Source organism: Heloderma suspectum, chromosome 5, assembly GCF_057233095.1.
Source record: "Heloderma suspectum isolate Gila_16-S chromosome 5, 16-S_ref, whole genome shotgun sequence".
Classification (NCBI taxonomy): Eukaryota; Metazoa; Chordata; class Lepidosauria; order Squamata; family Helodermatidae; genus Heloderma; species Heloderma suspectum.
The window spans coordinates 116,728,984-116,746,216 of NC_139462.1; the positions used below are offsets into that span (position 1 = coordinate 116,728,984).

Sequence of the window (17,233 nt, forward strand, 5' to 3'; positions counted from 1 at the left end):
GGTGTACAGCAAATAAAAATGGCTGAGGGGAAACAACTTTGCCCTTTGCTTTTTCTGGAAACTAGGACAAAAGCAAAACGAAACAGAACCTGGCCAATCCAGGGTTTTTTTCTGGTTGATTGGCAATCCTGTTTGTCTTTGCCTGCTATGCTTCACAGTGCTTTAGGGCAGGGTGGGAAATGTGTGACTCTCCAAATATTATTGGACTACAATTCCCATCATCCCTCACCATTTGCCATGGTGGCTGGAGCTGATAAGATTTGCAGTCCAATCTGGAAGGCCACAAATTCCCCACCCCTGCTTTAGGGGAATGCAAGAAATTCATTGGTGGGCAAATGGAATCCTGACACACAGTGCTGCCCCTTCTGTCAAACCCCATAACATTCTGGGTTCTGTTCATGTTGAATCCAAACTTGAATGTGTAGAACAGCTGAGCACCTAAATAGCAAAGCAGGCCAGATGAGTGCCCCAAAGCCCTGCCCCTTAGCTAAGAGCTGTCGGGATTTTAAAGGAACAGAGCCCTGGCGTGAAGCTTAGCACTCTTGTCATCGCTGGCAGGGCTGGCCCTAGGATAAATAGTGCCATGGGCGAGGAGTGCCTTTGGTGCCTCCCGTGGTCAGCTTTGAAGGGTCACCCAGAGGGTTTATGGGGCCTGGTGCAGGTGTGATGTTTGGGGCCCTGCTGCTGCGCCCTACAAGGACCCATGCATATGTATACAGAGCTGGGGACCACATGCGAGAATTATTACATGCACAGACTACAGCTGAGAATTCTTGCCTGCAGCTTCTCCTTGCCCTGGGGTCAAGCAATATGATAAATATGCTTCATTTTTTCTTACATGGGGATTAGGAAATAGGGATTTGGTTGTGCATCTCCTGAGTACCTCCTCCAAATTCCAAACCCCTTCTGGCAGAACTTCTGTCTGCTTCCTGGGGCTCAGTCTTAACAGGTCTTCCAGTTTTGGCCTGCTGCTGGCCTTCTCCACTACTCAGGATTCCTCCCTTAAGGCACACCACTCCTGCACCCTTCCCTGTGGTAACTGCCACAGAAAATTACTATCCAGTGGCACCTTGCCTGGAAATCTTAGGTGGCATTCATTCAGTCACTCCTTGAACTCTTTCCCTGGCAGGCCTGGAGTTCTTTCTGTGACATGAACAGGCTGTCTGCTCTGCCACAGAATCCCTCCTTTAAGGCTTCCCTGTTCCTTCTCTCATTACAACAAAGTCTGTAACTAGGGGTACTTGACCTTGGCCAGTCATAAGCCTCCCTGACCAATCTTATCTCTGTTGCTGCCCCGACATAAAGGTTTTACCTTACTGTGATTGATTTTAGACTCCTTTGCAGTTGGGCTGCTGGCCCAGCTAATATGCAGGCTGCTCCCTTCCAGCCTCCCAAGGATACATTTTACAGCCAGCTTAAGCCTCAAATTAGCATCTATTCTGTTTCATACACAACTATGTAAAATATTTACTTCACCATGGCCATGGAGAGGTCCCATTATGTCACAATTATATGTTGAGTTTCAGTGTCATCTTACACTCTAATAAACCATTTCCTCTTTTTATGAAAACTAAACAAAATACCAAGAATTCTGGTGAGCAATGTGGCAGGGTCAAGGCAGGAACCAAATGGTACACACAGGAACTGAAGCAGGGGACCCCTTGCTTTGTGGGGGCCTGGGCTAAATCCCCCCCCCCAGGCAGCCCTGCAGCTTTGCATTGTTACCAGGTTATATGGCTTGTGCAGGGGTTGTAAAACATAGCCATGTAATAGGCCCTGCTACTCCCAGGCCTTTCCCCAGCAACATCTATGAAAAGGGCCCAGAGCGAACTATCTCTCATTTGCTGCTCTGCTTTCAGTGCACTAGTGCTCCAGTTCTAGGATCCCAATGAAGTCTCTGTCATGTAGCTCTCAAAAGGTGATTCTCAAGGAGTTGTAGGCCTATATTCTTTATTATGTTCAGCACACACACGCACACACAAAACGACTCCTGCTGCAAGCTCTCCTCCCTGAGCTCCAACACTCCCTCCTCAGCTACAAGACATAGGCCCTCTGTTAGAGTGCTACAACTAGTCTTAAAAGGACAGTATCACCATATACTACACTCTCCTAGGCTGTAGCTGCTTCTTCAGTCTTCCCTTACTGCAGCACAGCAGAACTATCACAGGTTTTACTTTTAATGTTTTTTGCTTTGTAGCCATTCCTATCTTTTGGTAAGCATTCTTTATTTTAGAATATCCATTTTTATATTTAAAAATAATAAAGAAAAGTCATAAATAAAAAGGTATCCAGCTGACCTCTTATAGCTTATGGCTTTATTTTATTATTTATATAGTGTTTTATCGTGTTTACAGTATTTGAAGTACTAAGTGCTCCGTAACTTTACCTCAAAGTAAAGCTGTGTTGCACTGATTTTTACTTATCACAAATGACATCAAAGTGGAAATTGAAAAAGAAACATACTTTGAAGCTACTTGAAAGGAAGATCTTGTTTGTAGTTAGTACCTAAACAACCTGTAGAACCTTGGGGGAGGGGGGGGAGGTTACAGATATTTGCTTTTTGCCACCCTAGCTCACTGCACATAGTACATTAAAAAAAAAAAAAAAACAACCACCACTGAGCTCAGCTTGGCGCTACCGTCAGCTCAGGTCCCCAGGTGACTGTCCAGCTGCCCCCCCCCCCCCCAGGCCAGCCTTATCACTGGGTAGTTTACAGGTGCACCCACAGTCTTTTCTACCATGCGTTTACTGAAAAGTGATGAACTGTGGGCAATTGGTTGGCTGGTAGAGGATACTTAACTTCTGTCCTTTGGGGCTAAGTGAAAGGGCCAAAACAGACATCACTTAAAATCCCTATCTAGCAGCTATAGTTTTTGTTTTTTACTCCAGAGTCTGCACAGGAGGCCCAATCTGGATTGGGACCTTGCCTGGGGTGGTGGTGGGCTTTTAAGATCTGGATCACGCCCCCTGTTCCTACTCTAGAGTAAAAATGAAAAAACTACGACACAGTTGCTAGATATGGATTTAAAGTAATGTCTGTTTTGGCCCAGAGTCATCTCATTTCCCCTTGCTAGCTAACCCATATCAGTAGAGACCTACTTTAGAATCCCTCTATCCATGATACCTGAGAATGAGACATAGAAATTGACATCTATGGTTCACGGAGTTTTATGTGTGGACGATCCTGTTGTATGAGCTAAATGATCTTCAGATACGTTCCAGTGCTTATTATATTATGTGACTGTATAATCATTATAGGTTGTTGTAACCCTTCCATTTATACAGTACAAATTACAGATGCAACAGAATACTTCTGATTTTTACAACTATATCTTTTCAATTTATAATCAATTATTACAAAACAATTGAAAATAATGATATAAATTGTTTGGCTTTTTGTTCTATTTATTGAACTCATTAACTATGTAAACTATTTAAATTACTTTAATATATCCTAAATTGTACTTCCATATCACTGTTGATTCACCAGTTTGGGATACATCCTAATGGGATAAGCATAATCATTTTAAATGAAAAAAGTAGGTTCATTAACTTTATACAGATGTAAAAATTTGGGGCCTGATAGTAAGTGCCTTATATATTTTGTGTGAGGTAAAAATGTATTCCACTCTCGAAGGGGCTCTTCAATTTGAGTGTGGCACATTGTTTCTTTGATATAATGCAAGAACTTCTCCACAACAAGGAGTTCCCACCCTTTTTACAGCCATTGATTCACCTATGGAATTTTAGGAGACTTCCATTTTGTTTGTTTTTTTGCTACTTTTTCTGCTATGAATAACATACAACAAATCCTTATATGCCATGTGAGCATTTTATGGGCATGTTCATAAACAGTAATATTCATGTGTAATAATAATTTTGGAATGGTTAGATTTTTTTTAAAAAAACGGATCTGTTTACATTTGCGTATGTCAGGAGACCTTGTAACTCTAGTCCTCTTACATAAACAAACCTATCTCTCCATACTGTTAAAATATGAGGTTATATCCAGTATTTCTTTGATATAATGCAAGAAATTATCCACAAGGAGTTCCCACCCTTTTTACAGCCATTGATTTCACTTTACAGCCATTGATTTCACTTTACAGCCATTGAAAATAGACACCAACTGAACATTGATATTGCTGGCAAGAATCAACTTAAATATTTTATTTGAGATATTAAAGCAAATACTAGAGTAGACCCATTGAAATTAATAGGACTTAAATTAGACTAACATTGGATACATTCCTATATTTCATGTTTGTTTATGTAAGAGAACTAGAGTTGCTAGGTCTCCAGAGGCTCAGACCCTGAGACTCAGGTGGAGGAGGCTAGGCTCCTCCACCTGAGGAGGTGCATCATACCGTAGTTCCTAGGCTCCTCAGGTGGAGGAGCCTAGGAACTAAGGTGTGATGCTGCATAGGACAGGAGATGGAGCCTGTTAGGATACGGGTGGACTTTTGGTGAGGGGCATATGGTACCTGGTAATCCAGTAGAAGAGCCTGGCTGTGTCTGGTTCCCCATGGAGGAGCCTAATGGACATGGGAGGTGAATCAAACAGCAAAAAGTCTCAACCCTCTTTGATTCTCCTTGAGCAGGGCTCCCTAATTCTGGTTCCTACCCTGAGAATGTATTCCTTCCACAGGAGGCCTTGAGACTGAAGTCCTATGCATATTTACATGGGATTAATTATCATTAAACACAGTCAGATGTACTCCAGAGTAGGCATGCATAAAATGGCTCTGCAAAGTCATGAAACTGAAGGTCAACCCTGAGGCTTGGCAATCCAAGTAAAGACTACAAATTTTAATCTAGATTAAGATAGATCTTGTTTATGCATTGATGAGGTTGCAACTTACTATGTACTAACAGCAAACTAATTCTCTGGTGGATCGTTATGTAGCCAAATGGCACCATACATACACACACAGTGGAGGTATCCACAGGTTTGGGGAAATCCCAACGTTTGTAGAGGTACAAAAAAATATTTGTACTTCTACAAAAAATATTTAGGAAAAAGGGATGGGGGGAAACCCCCAAATGGCCCAGTGAGTACTAGGGATGATCAGTGGCCATGGAATGCTGACTGACTCTTGGGTAGAAAAATGAAAAATGGGGAGGAGGAGCAATCGAATCAAGTATTCTAGGAAAGGTCATGGCTAGCTAACTGGAACCCTAAACAGGAGCATTCCACACTGCAACATTTTATTGCTGGTCTTATTTGTACACAAGAATCTCCAAACCATCTGAAAGACAATTCCTCATCTGACAATATGATGCCTACATGGATAAAAAGCCTAGATCCAATGAACAGCTCTGTCTGTTTCTTATTGATTTCTTTGGAATCCATGTTAAGTTTGCTCTAAAGTTACTGTTGTTCTAGTAAACGAACAGCTGTAAACAGTTGAAGGTGTTCTCTCTAGTAGCATTTGCTCATTTGCTTTGTATTCTCCCAACAGCAATTGGAAGAACCCTCATTCCTCGTTATTTTAGCACTGTCTTTGAAGGAGGTGTGACAGACCTGTATTACATCCTCAAGCACTCAAAAGAATCATGCCACAATTCCTCCATCACAGTGGACTGTGATCAATGCACCATGGTCACTCAACATGGAAAACCTATGTTTACAAAGGTAATAGGAAAGATTAACATGAAACATGCAATTGCTGGGTTTTCAATATCCTTTTCAGACAATAACTATTGTTTTCCCATAGATGGTGGAAGTGATTCCTGATACCTTAAATTTCCATTTTTAAAAAAATGTTTTTATTGCATGACTAGTTGCTTGGTCATCAGCCACAAACTGGGAGAAAGCACTACTACTTCTTTTTAATAAATATATTTCAATTAACAGAAACATAGATTGCCAGACTTGGGCATGGTTCACATACTTACCATACTGGTGCTCTAATTTGTGTGGCAAAAGAATGGACACAAACTTCTGTACTCCACCACACCCATAACAGATTAACCTCATGCTTGTTCATAGAGGCCCATTCATGCAGAGACCAGATTTGCATGATCCCCTCCTTTCTATTGAGTGGGAAAAATCATATGAATTGGATTTCCATGCATAAACATGTAATGCCCACCTTGTATGTTATATCAGGTTGGAGGTGACCTGCCCCCTCTCCTCCATCATGCAAATTAAAGCACCAGCCTGGGCCATAGAGATTTTTCCTGTAGAGCAAGAATGCTCAGCTGTTTTGCCCTACATACAGTGTTGGATGCAGGGCCAGAGGCCACATATGTGCTTGAGTGTGAATACACATAGCGTACACACACACACTTCACACACACACACACACATACACACACGAAACAAACACATGCTCCCTGCCTCCCACATTGGCATGCATGCACTCATACACACACTTTTCACACACACACACACACACACACACACCCCCCACCCCCCTCCAGGCACACAGACTCCTGTTCCTTGAGTGTCTTCCCAGAAGCTTCCCACTGTACAAGGGGGGAAAATGACAGTTTGCAATTGTAAAGAGATGGAGGTGAGCTGTCAAGTACTGGTAGTGACTGGGGGGCTTGAGGGGCTGTACAAGAGGGTTTGAGGGTGCAGGTTGTGCATCCATGTATAGAGGAACTACTTAACCTAGGAAATATTCAGAAAAAGTGTCAAAGACTGTGGCAGGGGATGTAAAACCTGTCATCCTCCAGATGTTGGACTCAAAATCCCATGAGCCCCAGCCAGCAGGGCCAAATATCAGGGGAGATGGGAGTTGCAGTCCAACATCTGGAGGGTTACAGGTTCCCCACCTCCGCTGTGTGACCTTGTGACTTTGAAGGTATTACCTGAACTAATATTAACTTTGGAAACTATTTCAAAGCTTTTTGGGACACACAGATACCCCTTACCTGCCAGATGTCACTTTTCCCAAGAATTCTCATCTTCCAGAGTTTTTTTATTCCCAGAGCCCTCAATTTCCCTCCACTGCCTCTAATAAACCAACCAAACAGCTACGTCCAGTTATACATGAAAGTAGGAGCTGAAACAGCTAACTCTGCCCACTAACTCTACTCATCTGATCTACCAAGCCAGTTGCAGTCCACTACCAGCTATGTGTGGTGGCCATCAGGGACTCAATAACATCTTGTTTTTTCTGCCTACTTGGGGATTGTCAAGCAACTGTCAGGCCACAATCCACAGCTGGTGGGTTGAGTTCAGCTTGGTGGGTCACAAGGTGTGCAGGCCTGGTCTAACTAAAAGAGCAGTTTTATTTCTCTTGTCTTGGTATTATCAAGGAGCTTCCTCCTGAGTTTATATAGAAAGAAGAACTCCCTTAGCAATGCAGTCTCTGAGGCAAGAAGAGCCCAGACGATTTAAAGTTCTAGACATTGACCAAACAAAAATTCTCCACTGTGGCTAAAAGCAGCTATTTCTCCTTACAGACTGGAGTGTTTCTCATATAGTTGTAAACTAAAGCAGATTTTCCCCCCAGTGGCACAGGAGGGGCAACTTCAAAATGGGGAATGGGGGGAAGCTGTGATGATTCTCATCACATGCCACCAGTGCTATAGGTGTCTCTGGCAACTCCTAGCAAAACAGTGATTTGCTACAACCCCAGTTGTTGAGACCAATAACTGCAGTTTCTGAGCGCCTTGGAATTTAGTTTGAGTGCTGGTAATTCACAAAGTCATTTAGAGGCACGTTGCCTGGCTGGTCCATCAACAAACCTGCAGTTCTCTCATTGCAACCATCAGGTCTATTGGACCTTAGCATCATACAACCATTGAACCATTTTGTCTGGGCCCTGAGACATGACGCTTGAATCACCCTGTTACTTCCATGTTTTACTTCCAAACTGAGCAGGGCACTCAAGATTATGGACCAGTTGATTCAACCAACATTAAATAGAATTTCTAGCCCTTGATTACTAGACTTGGGCTGATATTATTCCTAAACGGCCTGGCCCCAATGTATCTCAGGGAACAGCTGCTTCCATATAGACCTCGTTGTCCCCCAAGGACAGGGGATGATGCCCTGTTTTATGTCCCCCTTTGCTGAATTGAAAATGGTTTGGGCAGGACTATTTCTGTAATAGTGCATACTCTTTAGAAAATCCTTCCCAGGGAGACCCATCATGCTACCTCTTTCCTACCCTTCTGTTAGCAAAGAAGACCTTTTCATTCTTAAATACTTTTTCTGGTTTCTGATAGGGTGATATTATAATTTTCTTAATTATTCTTTTGTGTTTTAGTATATTTTGTCTGTGTTATAGCTATGATGATTTTTGTTACAGTTCTTAGTGTAGTACCTAAAATTCTTGCTTTCTCCGTTGCTTTCTGTGTTCCCGGTGGGAGCAAAGAATGCACCTAACTAATTAAAAAAAAGATAATAAAACAATGATATACTTATATTTAATGGGTCAGCATATTGTCTTTCCTTTAGGAAATAGCTACCAAATTAAATTGGACATTTGGTGAACTAAAGTAAGTCTTTCTAATCCAAAGTGTTTAGGAAATTGCTGTAGTTGATCTTAGCAACTTCCCTGTAGGGAAGGACATCGTGTTAGATTTCATGGCATTTATGAAAATAAGATCAGCCATAGTTTCAACTTGTGTTAGTGTGGGTGTTTTTTTTACATTTCCCCTGTGCAGACCACACCCCACCAGACCTCTAGTGGTGAAAGGCCAGGACCACAAGTGGCTGGGAAGTTCTCAAGCAACATTGAAATGAATGGGAGCTGCCCATGGCTGCCTTCATAAAACAATCCAAATTCTATTGTTCTATGGTTGGAGATAGGCAATGGGTTTTAAGAGAGTTGAAAGTGGTTTTAAAAAGAAACATGGCTCCTATAGCTGTGTGACATTTTCATTCAGATTCTCTGGTACATTCAAGGTCAAAACTGGCTTTTTGAGGGGTATGGAAAGAAACTCTACTTCTGTGCCTTTGGGATCTTTTCTTCTATTTGCAGCCCTGAAATGCTGCGTTCAGCGCTAATTTTAGGACTTCTTTCTTCTTCACTACACAGTCCCAACTAACAGATCATGTAAGCCTTATTCTCATGTTCCACCACATATGTAGAATGGAGCAGGTTCATGCCAGCTGGCCATGCCCCTAACCTCTGCTCATTGGTCAGAAGGTGAGAACAGGCCCTTTGTGGGTACAGGGACTATTCTCACCTTCCAGCCAACAGGCAGAGGCTGGAGGCGCACAGATGTCAGGCATTGGGCTGACAGGCACAATCCCATTCCCCTCCATGCATTCGGTGTTGTGTTGGTGTCAGGACACTACATATGCAATTGGATATGATGACATCACTGAGGGCAAACAAAGTCAGTCATCTGCCCTAAGTCAGAATGGGTGTTAGGAAAAAGTGAATGTGTTCCTGTTGCCAAGGTAACTGTGCTAACAATCCCTGTTTTGTATGCCCTTTCAAGGCCCCTGGAAAGATTTGCAATGGGTTGTCTTTTCAGGGGTGTAAAATCATTCATAGAATTTGTCCACAATTTCCATTCCTTTCTCAGTGCTTTCCACGGTGTACACAACATTTCTTATGCCCCGCTGTTAGTTCTGGTCAAACAGGGTTTGCAGGCTTCTAAAACAATAAACCCTGCAAAGTCTTTTTACTAGAGGCAAAAGTGAAATGAGTATCCACACTATGAACAGTGATCCCTGTATCCCTCTTGGAAAACCATTGCCTCTTTCAAGCTTTACTTGAGCTACACATTTGACAGAGTGCAGAAATGATTTCATTTAATATTAGTAATTCCTGTATTTTCTTACAGCTTCACATAAATATTCTTTATAGAGATTAGTTCCTGTTAAAATTGTTATAATAGCCTGTGTGCATGGCTAAAATATACTTTTCCTCCTGTGCATTCAACAGTGCATGTCTCAGTCCTGGACACAACACCAAGGATCATGTATGTTCCTTTACCTTATAAAAACTAAAGAAACACATTAGTTTTATGCATTTATACAAACCATATATCAAGTAAGGATTTTTGGCAGAGATGAGAAACTCTCAGCAATAAAAACTGAAGGTCAGAGAAGAATTTATTACTTTGTAAGATTTACATTTTGTGCAATAAAAAATAAGCTGAAATGAGGCTATTTTTTTCCCCACTGGTGCAAGTTGCAGAGTATTTGACAATGAATCAAGACAAGGAAAGGGTTAAAAAGCTACTGGTTAGTTTGAGAAATGTTCTTTTTTTAGTTTTCTTTCTTTTTTCCCCCCTGGCCTAGTCTAGAGTTGCCACGTGATCTCCTGAATGCCTGCCAGCCTCTTTCTTGTTGATCCTCCAGAGACCATCTGTGCTGGGGGCATTGATTAGAGTGTGTCTGCCGGGATTACATCTTTTCTGTTGCCATGCCAACTAATCAGCTGATTTTGGTTACCACAGAAACAAAATGTCAGAGCTCACAGTACGGTAACATGAATTCAGCACAACAGAAAATGTTTTCTTAATTGGAGACCTTTTCATTTTGGATTTTATGGGAAAGGCAGCTTGAGGGAGGGGGAGGAGGCCAGCTTCAAATAAGATTTTATCTTAATTGATTTGAAAGAAATAGTTTGGTTTTTCTATAAATTAGAAAGTTAAATGTCTTTAAATAGTATGTTTGTTAGCTATTATGATCTGTGGATTGTTCTAGTTCATATCTGTCATCTCTTTAAAATTGTCTTACCAGAAATGGGCATGATCCAGCTATTGATTTTAATGTAGGGATGCCAGAGCCTCTCCTCCCCACTGCCCCCACTTTTAAAGCTGCTAGTATGGTTGGTGGGGTAGTACTGGGCCCCAGCACTGACCACTATGTACTTCTCAAAGAAAGAATCTGGAAATGGAGGTTCACTTTCACTATTGTGGTAGAACTTTTCCTTCATGAATTCCTAATCCTTTTAGAAAGCCACCTAAGCTAAGTGGCCATCACCACATCTAGTGCTAACAAATGCCATAAGTTAATTGTGTGTGAATATATGAGTCTGTGAAATTTCTTGTCTGATTAAAAATGATAAGAGAAACTAGTCCAATGGAGGTTAAAAGGAAGACTGATGTAAACAAGCTGTCAGCTACAGCGGAGAGAAATGTGTATGTATAACTTAAGTACATTTTTCAAAAACCTGTTAGGTTTAACCAAAGTCTCTGACCACATGAGATCTGTTGTTTAAAATTATATGTTAATGGGTTTCAAATTGAAAAGAGATCAGCCATGTTACTTCTAAACAGAAACTACACATCATAACATCAGGCAATAAACAAATGCAGGATTGGTCATCATTAAAGGACAAAAGCAAAGAAGAGGATATGTCAATATTATAGGCTGTATCAAGTGGTGGCTTTGTGCAATTGGAAAAGTGAAAGTGTTTTCACTTGCACAGGGAGAGGTATGTGATATTTGTTGATCCCTCTTACCCACTACAGCCCTCCGTGTGATATCCCATACTGGTCCAGAGGTTACGCAACCTTCAAGAACAGCTTTTGGGATGGCTGCAGTAGGTGGGGGTATTGGCAAAAATTGAGTGCTTCCTCATGTGCAAACAGAAGTGCTTTCCACTAGCACAAAGCCACCATTGGATACAACCCTAGTTGTATACAAACCTAGTACCCCATAATTGCCAGTTGTAAGCTTCTCTATCAGAGTAGGTATTCCAGTTATTTAATGCCAGAATACTGCATTTTCATTCCAATCGCCATCTCTTCAAAGGGCATGCAGGAGCAGTTTACATTTATTGTAGGAATTCCTAGCATAAACTGTGGTCGTAAATTTTCCATCTAAATGTTTGATGTGAAACCATGTGAGATAATCTTTTCCTAAGGAAAGAAGGGACCTGCGGATCCTAGTCCTGTTTCTCACAGTGGCCAAACAGATGCTCCTGGGAAACCATAAGAGGCCATACAGGCAATCATCCTCCCCTGTTTGCTTCCCAGAAACTGGTGCTCAGAGGTCTACTGCCTCTGAACCTGGGGCTTCTGGTTAGCTATCATTTCATGGCTAAGAGGTATTGATTGAACTATCCTCCATGGATTTGTCTAATATCCATATAAAAGCCACCTTGTGGCAATGAAGTTTGTGTGATATGAAGAAGTACTTTTGACTTTTGAATCTACTGCCAATCAATTACATAGTGTGACCCTGAGTTCTAGGGTTATGAGGGAGAAAATTGTTGCTATCCGTTTTCTTCACACCCATTCCAAATTGTATAAACTTCTATTTTGTTGCCACCCTATAAACTAAAAAGGCCTGAAATGCTTTAGATTTTCCATGTTGGGAAGGTACTCTAACCCTTTAATCAGTTAAACGCCCCTTTCTATACCTTGTACATTTCAATATGCGGCAACCAGAACTCAACACAGCATTTCAAAATGTGACTGCATCATAGATTTATATAATGATATATGTGCTGTCTTGTTTTAATTATTTTCTTTGTAATTCCTAACACTGAATGCCTTTTTCACTGTAGCTTCATACTGAACAGACATTTTCACTGAGATCTACTGAGATCTCAAGATCTCTTGTCTGGTTAGTCAGATCCAGTTGAGACCCCATTTCTTTAAATTTTTCTATATATTTCTACAACCCTCTTCAATTAAAGATTTCCAGGGTGGTTTACAATAATTCATAAAACACAATATGTGACGTTTTGATTTTTTTACCCAGCATACATCACTTTACACTACTTACATGGAATCTCATTTACCTTTACTCTGCCTCCTGTTCTTTTAACTAGTTACCATAATTATTCAGTCATTACCCAAGAGCCTTTGGTGAGAGCATTTTTGAAACTCCAAGTAGATAATAACTACTGGATTGCCCCCATCCATATACATGCTTGTTGACGCTCTCAAAGAACCCCAAAAGGTTGGTGAGGTTGGAGTTCCCTTAACAAAAGCCATGCTGGTTCCCTTGACAGAAGCCATGCTGGTTCTTCTAATCTAACGTAGTTAGAATGCTCAGTGGATGCAGGAGTTACAGCATCTTGTGGTGTTTTTTCATACAGACTTTTTTGTCAAATCAACAAAAGATGTAATCCAGAGCACTTAGATTTCAGCCACTGATAATTGTTCTTAGCTGTTTAGAGATCTATTTGTGCTTCTTGCTGTTGCATCATTACTTTTCCATCATAGTTTCCAGAAGCAGATTTGTGCGGATTTCTGAGAGCAACCAATTTATTGTCCTTTGGGCCGCGGTGGCTTAGTGATTAAGACGCTGAACTGCAGACTGGAAGGTCGGCAGGTCAGCAGTTCAAGACCCGAGTGCTGCGTGACGGAGTGAGCTCCCGTCTTCAGTCCCAGCTTCTGCCAACCTAGCAGTTCGAAAGCAAGAAATTGCAAGTAGATAAATAGGTACCGCCTTGGCGGGAAAGGTAACAGCGTTCCGTGCACCTCGGTGTTCAGTCATGCCGGCCACATGACCACGGAAGCGTCTTCGGACAGCGCCGGCTCTTCGGCTTAGAAACGGGGATGAGCACCGCACCCTAGAGTCAGACACGACTGGTTGGGGACACCTTTTTAATTGTATTTCATCACCATCCTTAAGTTTAGCAGAGAACACCTTAACAAAACCAGTGGTAGTTTGACAAGATACAAAGTTGTATAAGGCCAGTGTAAGTTTAATAATTGAGAACAAGTGGAAATTTAAGCAAATGCAGCTTTTTTCACCCTGGGCCCTAATTTTTAAAGATGTGGGAGACCTGTGCTACTTTGCAACTGGTCACGCTAACCATCTGTGTAGAGTTGCCCATTCCCCTGACATTCAAGGGGCAGAGTCTTGGAACTAAAGGTTGGTGCCTCATGGGTCATTAGGTGGAACCTAGTGGGTCAGAAGGCAGAACCTGGGTGCCTTAAAGGTCAGGGGTGGAGCTTTATGAACATGAGGACAGAGCTAATAGGAAAACTCCTCAAGCCAGGCAGAAAATAGCTTGCCCTTTTAGCTGTCCTCCGACCATCAGATTTTACTCCTTGTCCTCGAGCTAAAATTCTGAAACTTCAAATTAGATCCTGAGACTTCACAATCCTTCATCTTTGTACCAAGTCTGGACATATACACAGAGATAGAATCTCACAGAGATAGAATCTCATTGACTGCCCCACAAAAGTGGCTCTTACTTCTCCAAGTGGTTTCATGACCCAAACCCAAATATTTGTTGGAAATACTCTTAAGATTCTTTTAAAATGTGGACTCACTTGCAGTGATCAATACTGGTGTGGAAGAGGGTCAGTTGTTTAAGATAATTCAAGATCTGTCAGTGAGAAGAACACTGTCTCCTGTCCAAAGAGAGTAATTGCATTCTTCAAAAGTAGCCATAATAAGCAGGTATTTGCATATGGGCGTGACACAGAGAATGACTATATGAGTAGCTACAGCTTCCTACCTATTATAAAATTTTAAAAATCAGTTCTAGAGTCCTGTGGCCAAAGATTTGTTATGACTTTAGTTAATTTTCAAATTATATGAAACATCAACTTTTTTCGTCTCTGCAGCTCTTGACCATGTGTGGCTCCCTATCTGCCCATTCTCTCTGTCAGCTTTCTTTCTGCTCTCTGCCTCTTCCTACCACCCTCCACCCATCTCCTTCATTACTTTAGAGCACACCCTTTCCCAGCCATTTGCTTTCTAGCTCACTGCTTCCCAGGCCCGTAACCCACACGCTCCTTGGCCCATCTGTTTTCTACCCCTCCTTCCAGAGCGACTTCTACCTACACTGCCCTTCTACAGTACTTGAGTAGCTTAGCCAATAGTAGTCAGAAGCCCTTCTGTTTGCCCCATCATTATGTGACATTAGGGCCAATCACTGCCAGAAGCTTCACCAAGATCATTACTTTAAAAAAAAAATAACCCTTTAGTATAGATTTTTTACCCTACTCCGTACAAGCTAGATAGACTTATAGTAATTAGTAATGTTTTTAAACATCTTCACATTCTAGAACCACTTTGAAAAGGCAGTGCTAGGTAGAGGATGAAAGTCCCCTACCACTTGCAAAGTGGGCCCATCAGCCCTTTGTTACAGCCACTGGTCTCTGCAGACTCTTTTTTAACTCATTATCTTCAATCATCAGTGAGTCTTCCATCTTACAATATGTCTAGGTATGAGACATCTGATCTATAAACAGACTATCATTCTGGTGCATTGTAAATTCTTTTCCAGCTTGGATTTTAATCAAGGTCAGAGAAGAATTCAGGGCCCCCATGATGCTCACCTGTTCTATGAATTGAGTATTATAAGCCCCTGAAGCTCATGTCCAAGTCTGTGTCTAGACAGTTTCACTGGGATCTCTACTATAAATACAAATCAGTCAGGAATGTAAAGAGTTTATACAAAGAGGGCTAAAAATAAAGGAAATCAATTCTCACATTTTTTCAAACCAGAGAAGTGATTGGGCTGGGGTCAGTGCTTGTTACAAGTTTGTACTGGGCCCAGATATATGCTATTTGGACACTTGGAGGAGACTGGGGTAAAGCTCTGAAAGGGGGAAAATGGGAAATAAAACAAAAACAGGAAATAGAAGGGGAGGGATTAAAGTGTAACTATGTAAAAATGAATAAAAAGCGAGATGAATGTCTACTGGATGTGAATGTGCCAAAGCAAACTTAATAACTAATTGGAACAAATAGAACCTTTATAGTCCAGTCTATTACATGAATAATACAGGATTGCCTAGTTCAGCAGCTAGGTATCTGCAGATCAAACTGAAATTGAAAGCCAATTAGTTCTGTTACTTAGTAGCGATTTTTAGAGATGTGATAAATAGGATTTAGAACCCACAGAGCTATAAAATCTACAGTCTGATCAACTACTGCCTATTGAATTGCTTTCCTTAATTCCTTTCTTCACGAGGGGACACAATTGCCCCAGTAACGCTGAGCAACAAAGTATATTGGCATTTTTAAAAAGTTTGCTTAGCATTATTATTCTTTTACATTTTATAAAGGTTTCTCAGAGGAATTTCTTTATTTTCTCTTCTTTTTCTTTATTTCTGCTTCTAGGTGTGCACAGAAGGACGTCTTATCTTGGAATTTACCTTTGATGACCTTATGAGAATAAAAACATGGCACTTTACCATTAGACAATACAGAGAGTTAGTCCCTCGCAGTATTTTAGCCATGCATGTAAGTAATCAGCCAGAATTGTTTTTTTTAATTCCAGAAAATATTGACTGTAATGTCCCAAACCCATGATTTGCTGCTCCAGCAAGTATATTTTATGGTTGTGAAACATCCTAAACCATGGTGTCATACTGGTGTGGCATGGACATTACTCCAATACTGCATAAGAATACATGGATGTAAATATTTAAGCCACTGTCTCCCAGATAGGTGAGGCATACTTTTCTGAATTAAAACTGGAGGCACAGTTCACTCTTAAACCCACAAAGATTTCTGTTTAGAGTGTGTTAGAGTAAGAGTCAGGCAGAGATACAGTGTGCAGCCCTCTCTGTGAGCCAGTATTCTGGGTTCACAGAACCCTTGAATTATTTTAGTTATTTTTCATAGCATACTCTTGTGGAACAGAGATGTGCCTCAGCATACAGTTTGGGAATTACTAGTTTAATCTAGGTAGGCCTATGAGATGTCTGTGAATTAAAGCCCTAAAGCCTTTAAAGCCCGAAAGAGTTTGGGACAAGGTTATTTGAAGGACCGCCTACACCTATATGAACCTGCCCAAGCTGTGAGATCGGCTACAGAGGCCCTGCTCACACACCCACCATTAAGATCTATTAGGTTGGTGGGTACAAGAGACAGGGACTTTTCAGCCGTAGCTCCATGGAATTCCCTCTGGAATTTCCTCCCACAGGATATATGTTTAGCTCCCTCACTGGTTACTTTTATATGGACCTTGAATAATTGCCTGTTCTGGTCTGCTTTTAATAAAGTTGTTCGTCTGGACATTTTTAAACAGCTGCTGTTTTTATGTTTTACTAAACTGGTCTTATATTGGATGGTGTTAGATTTGTATTATATTTTTTATATGTGGAATTGTTTTTTATTTTTATTGTGAACCACTTTGTGAGGGACATCAGCATGAAAGAGCAGTATATAAATACTTAAATATATATACATAATTAACTGTAAGGGTACATTAGCACATGACAAAAACAGTTTGGAAGAGCACTGAATTTACTTCTGAGCCCTGCAGTACACACCAGAGTTTTTGTATTATCCCAACCGTCACCCAACCCCTAGCGCTCCTAAGAACCAAACGGGATCAATATCAGTATCAACAGGGCAATATGCATGATTGCCTTTCTGCTGTCTAAGGCT

The 17,233-nt window shown here is 41.2% G+C and overlaps 1 protein-coding gene across 3 annotated transcripts in view; it reads left to right on the forward strand.

Moving 5' to 3' along the window:
- Nucleotides 1-17,233, forward strand: part of LDB2 (LIM domain binding 2) — a 303,189-nt gene that overhangs the window by 234,277 nt on the left and 51,679 nt on the right. For all 3 annotated transcript variants that reach the window (XM_084860351.1, XM_084860349.1, XM_084860348.1), the window contains exons 3-4: nucleotides 5,463-5,635; nucleotides 15,959-16,081. In XM_084860351.1, the coding sequence (XP_084716477.1) occupies nucleotides 5,463-5,635; nucleotides 15,959-16,081 (296 nt within the window). The remainder of the gene's footprint in view (nucleotides 1-5,462; nucleotides 5,636-15,958; nucleotides 16,082-17,233) is intronic.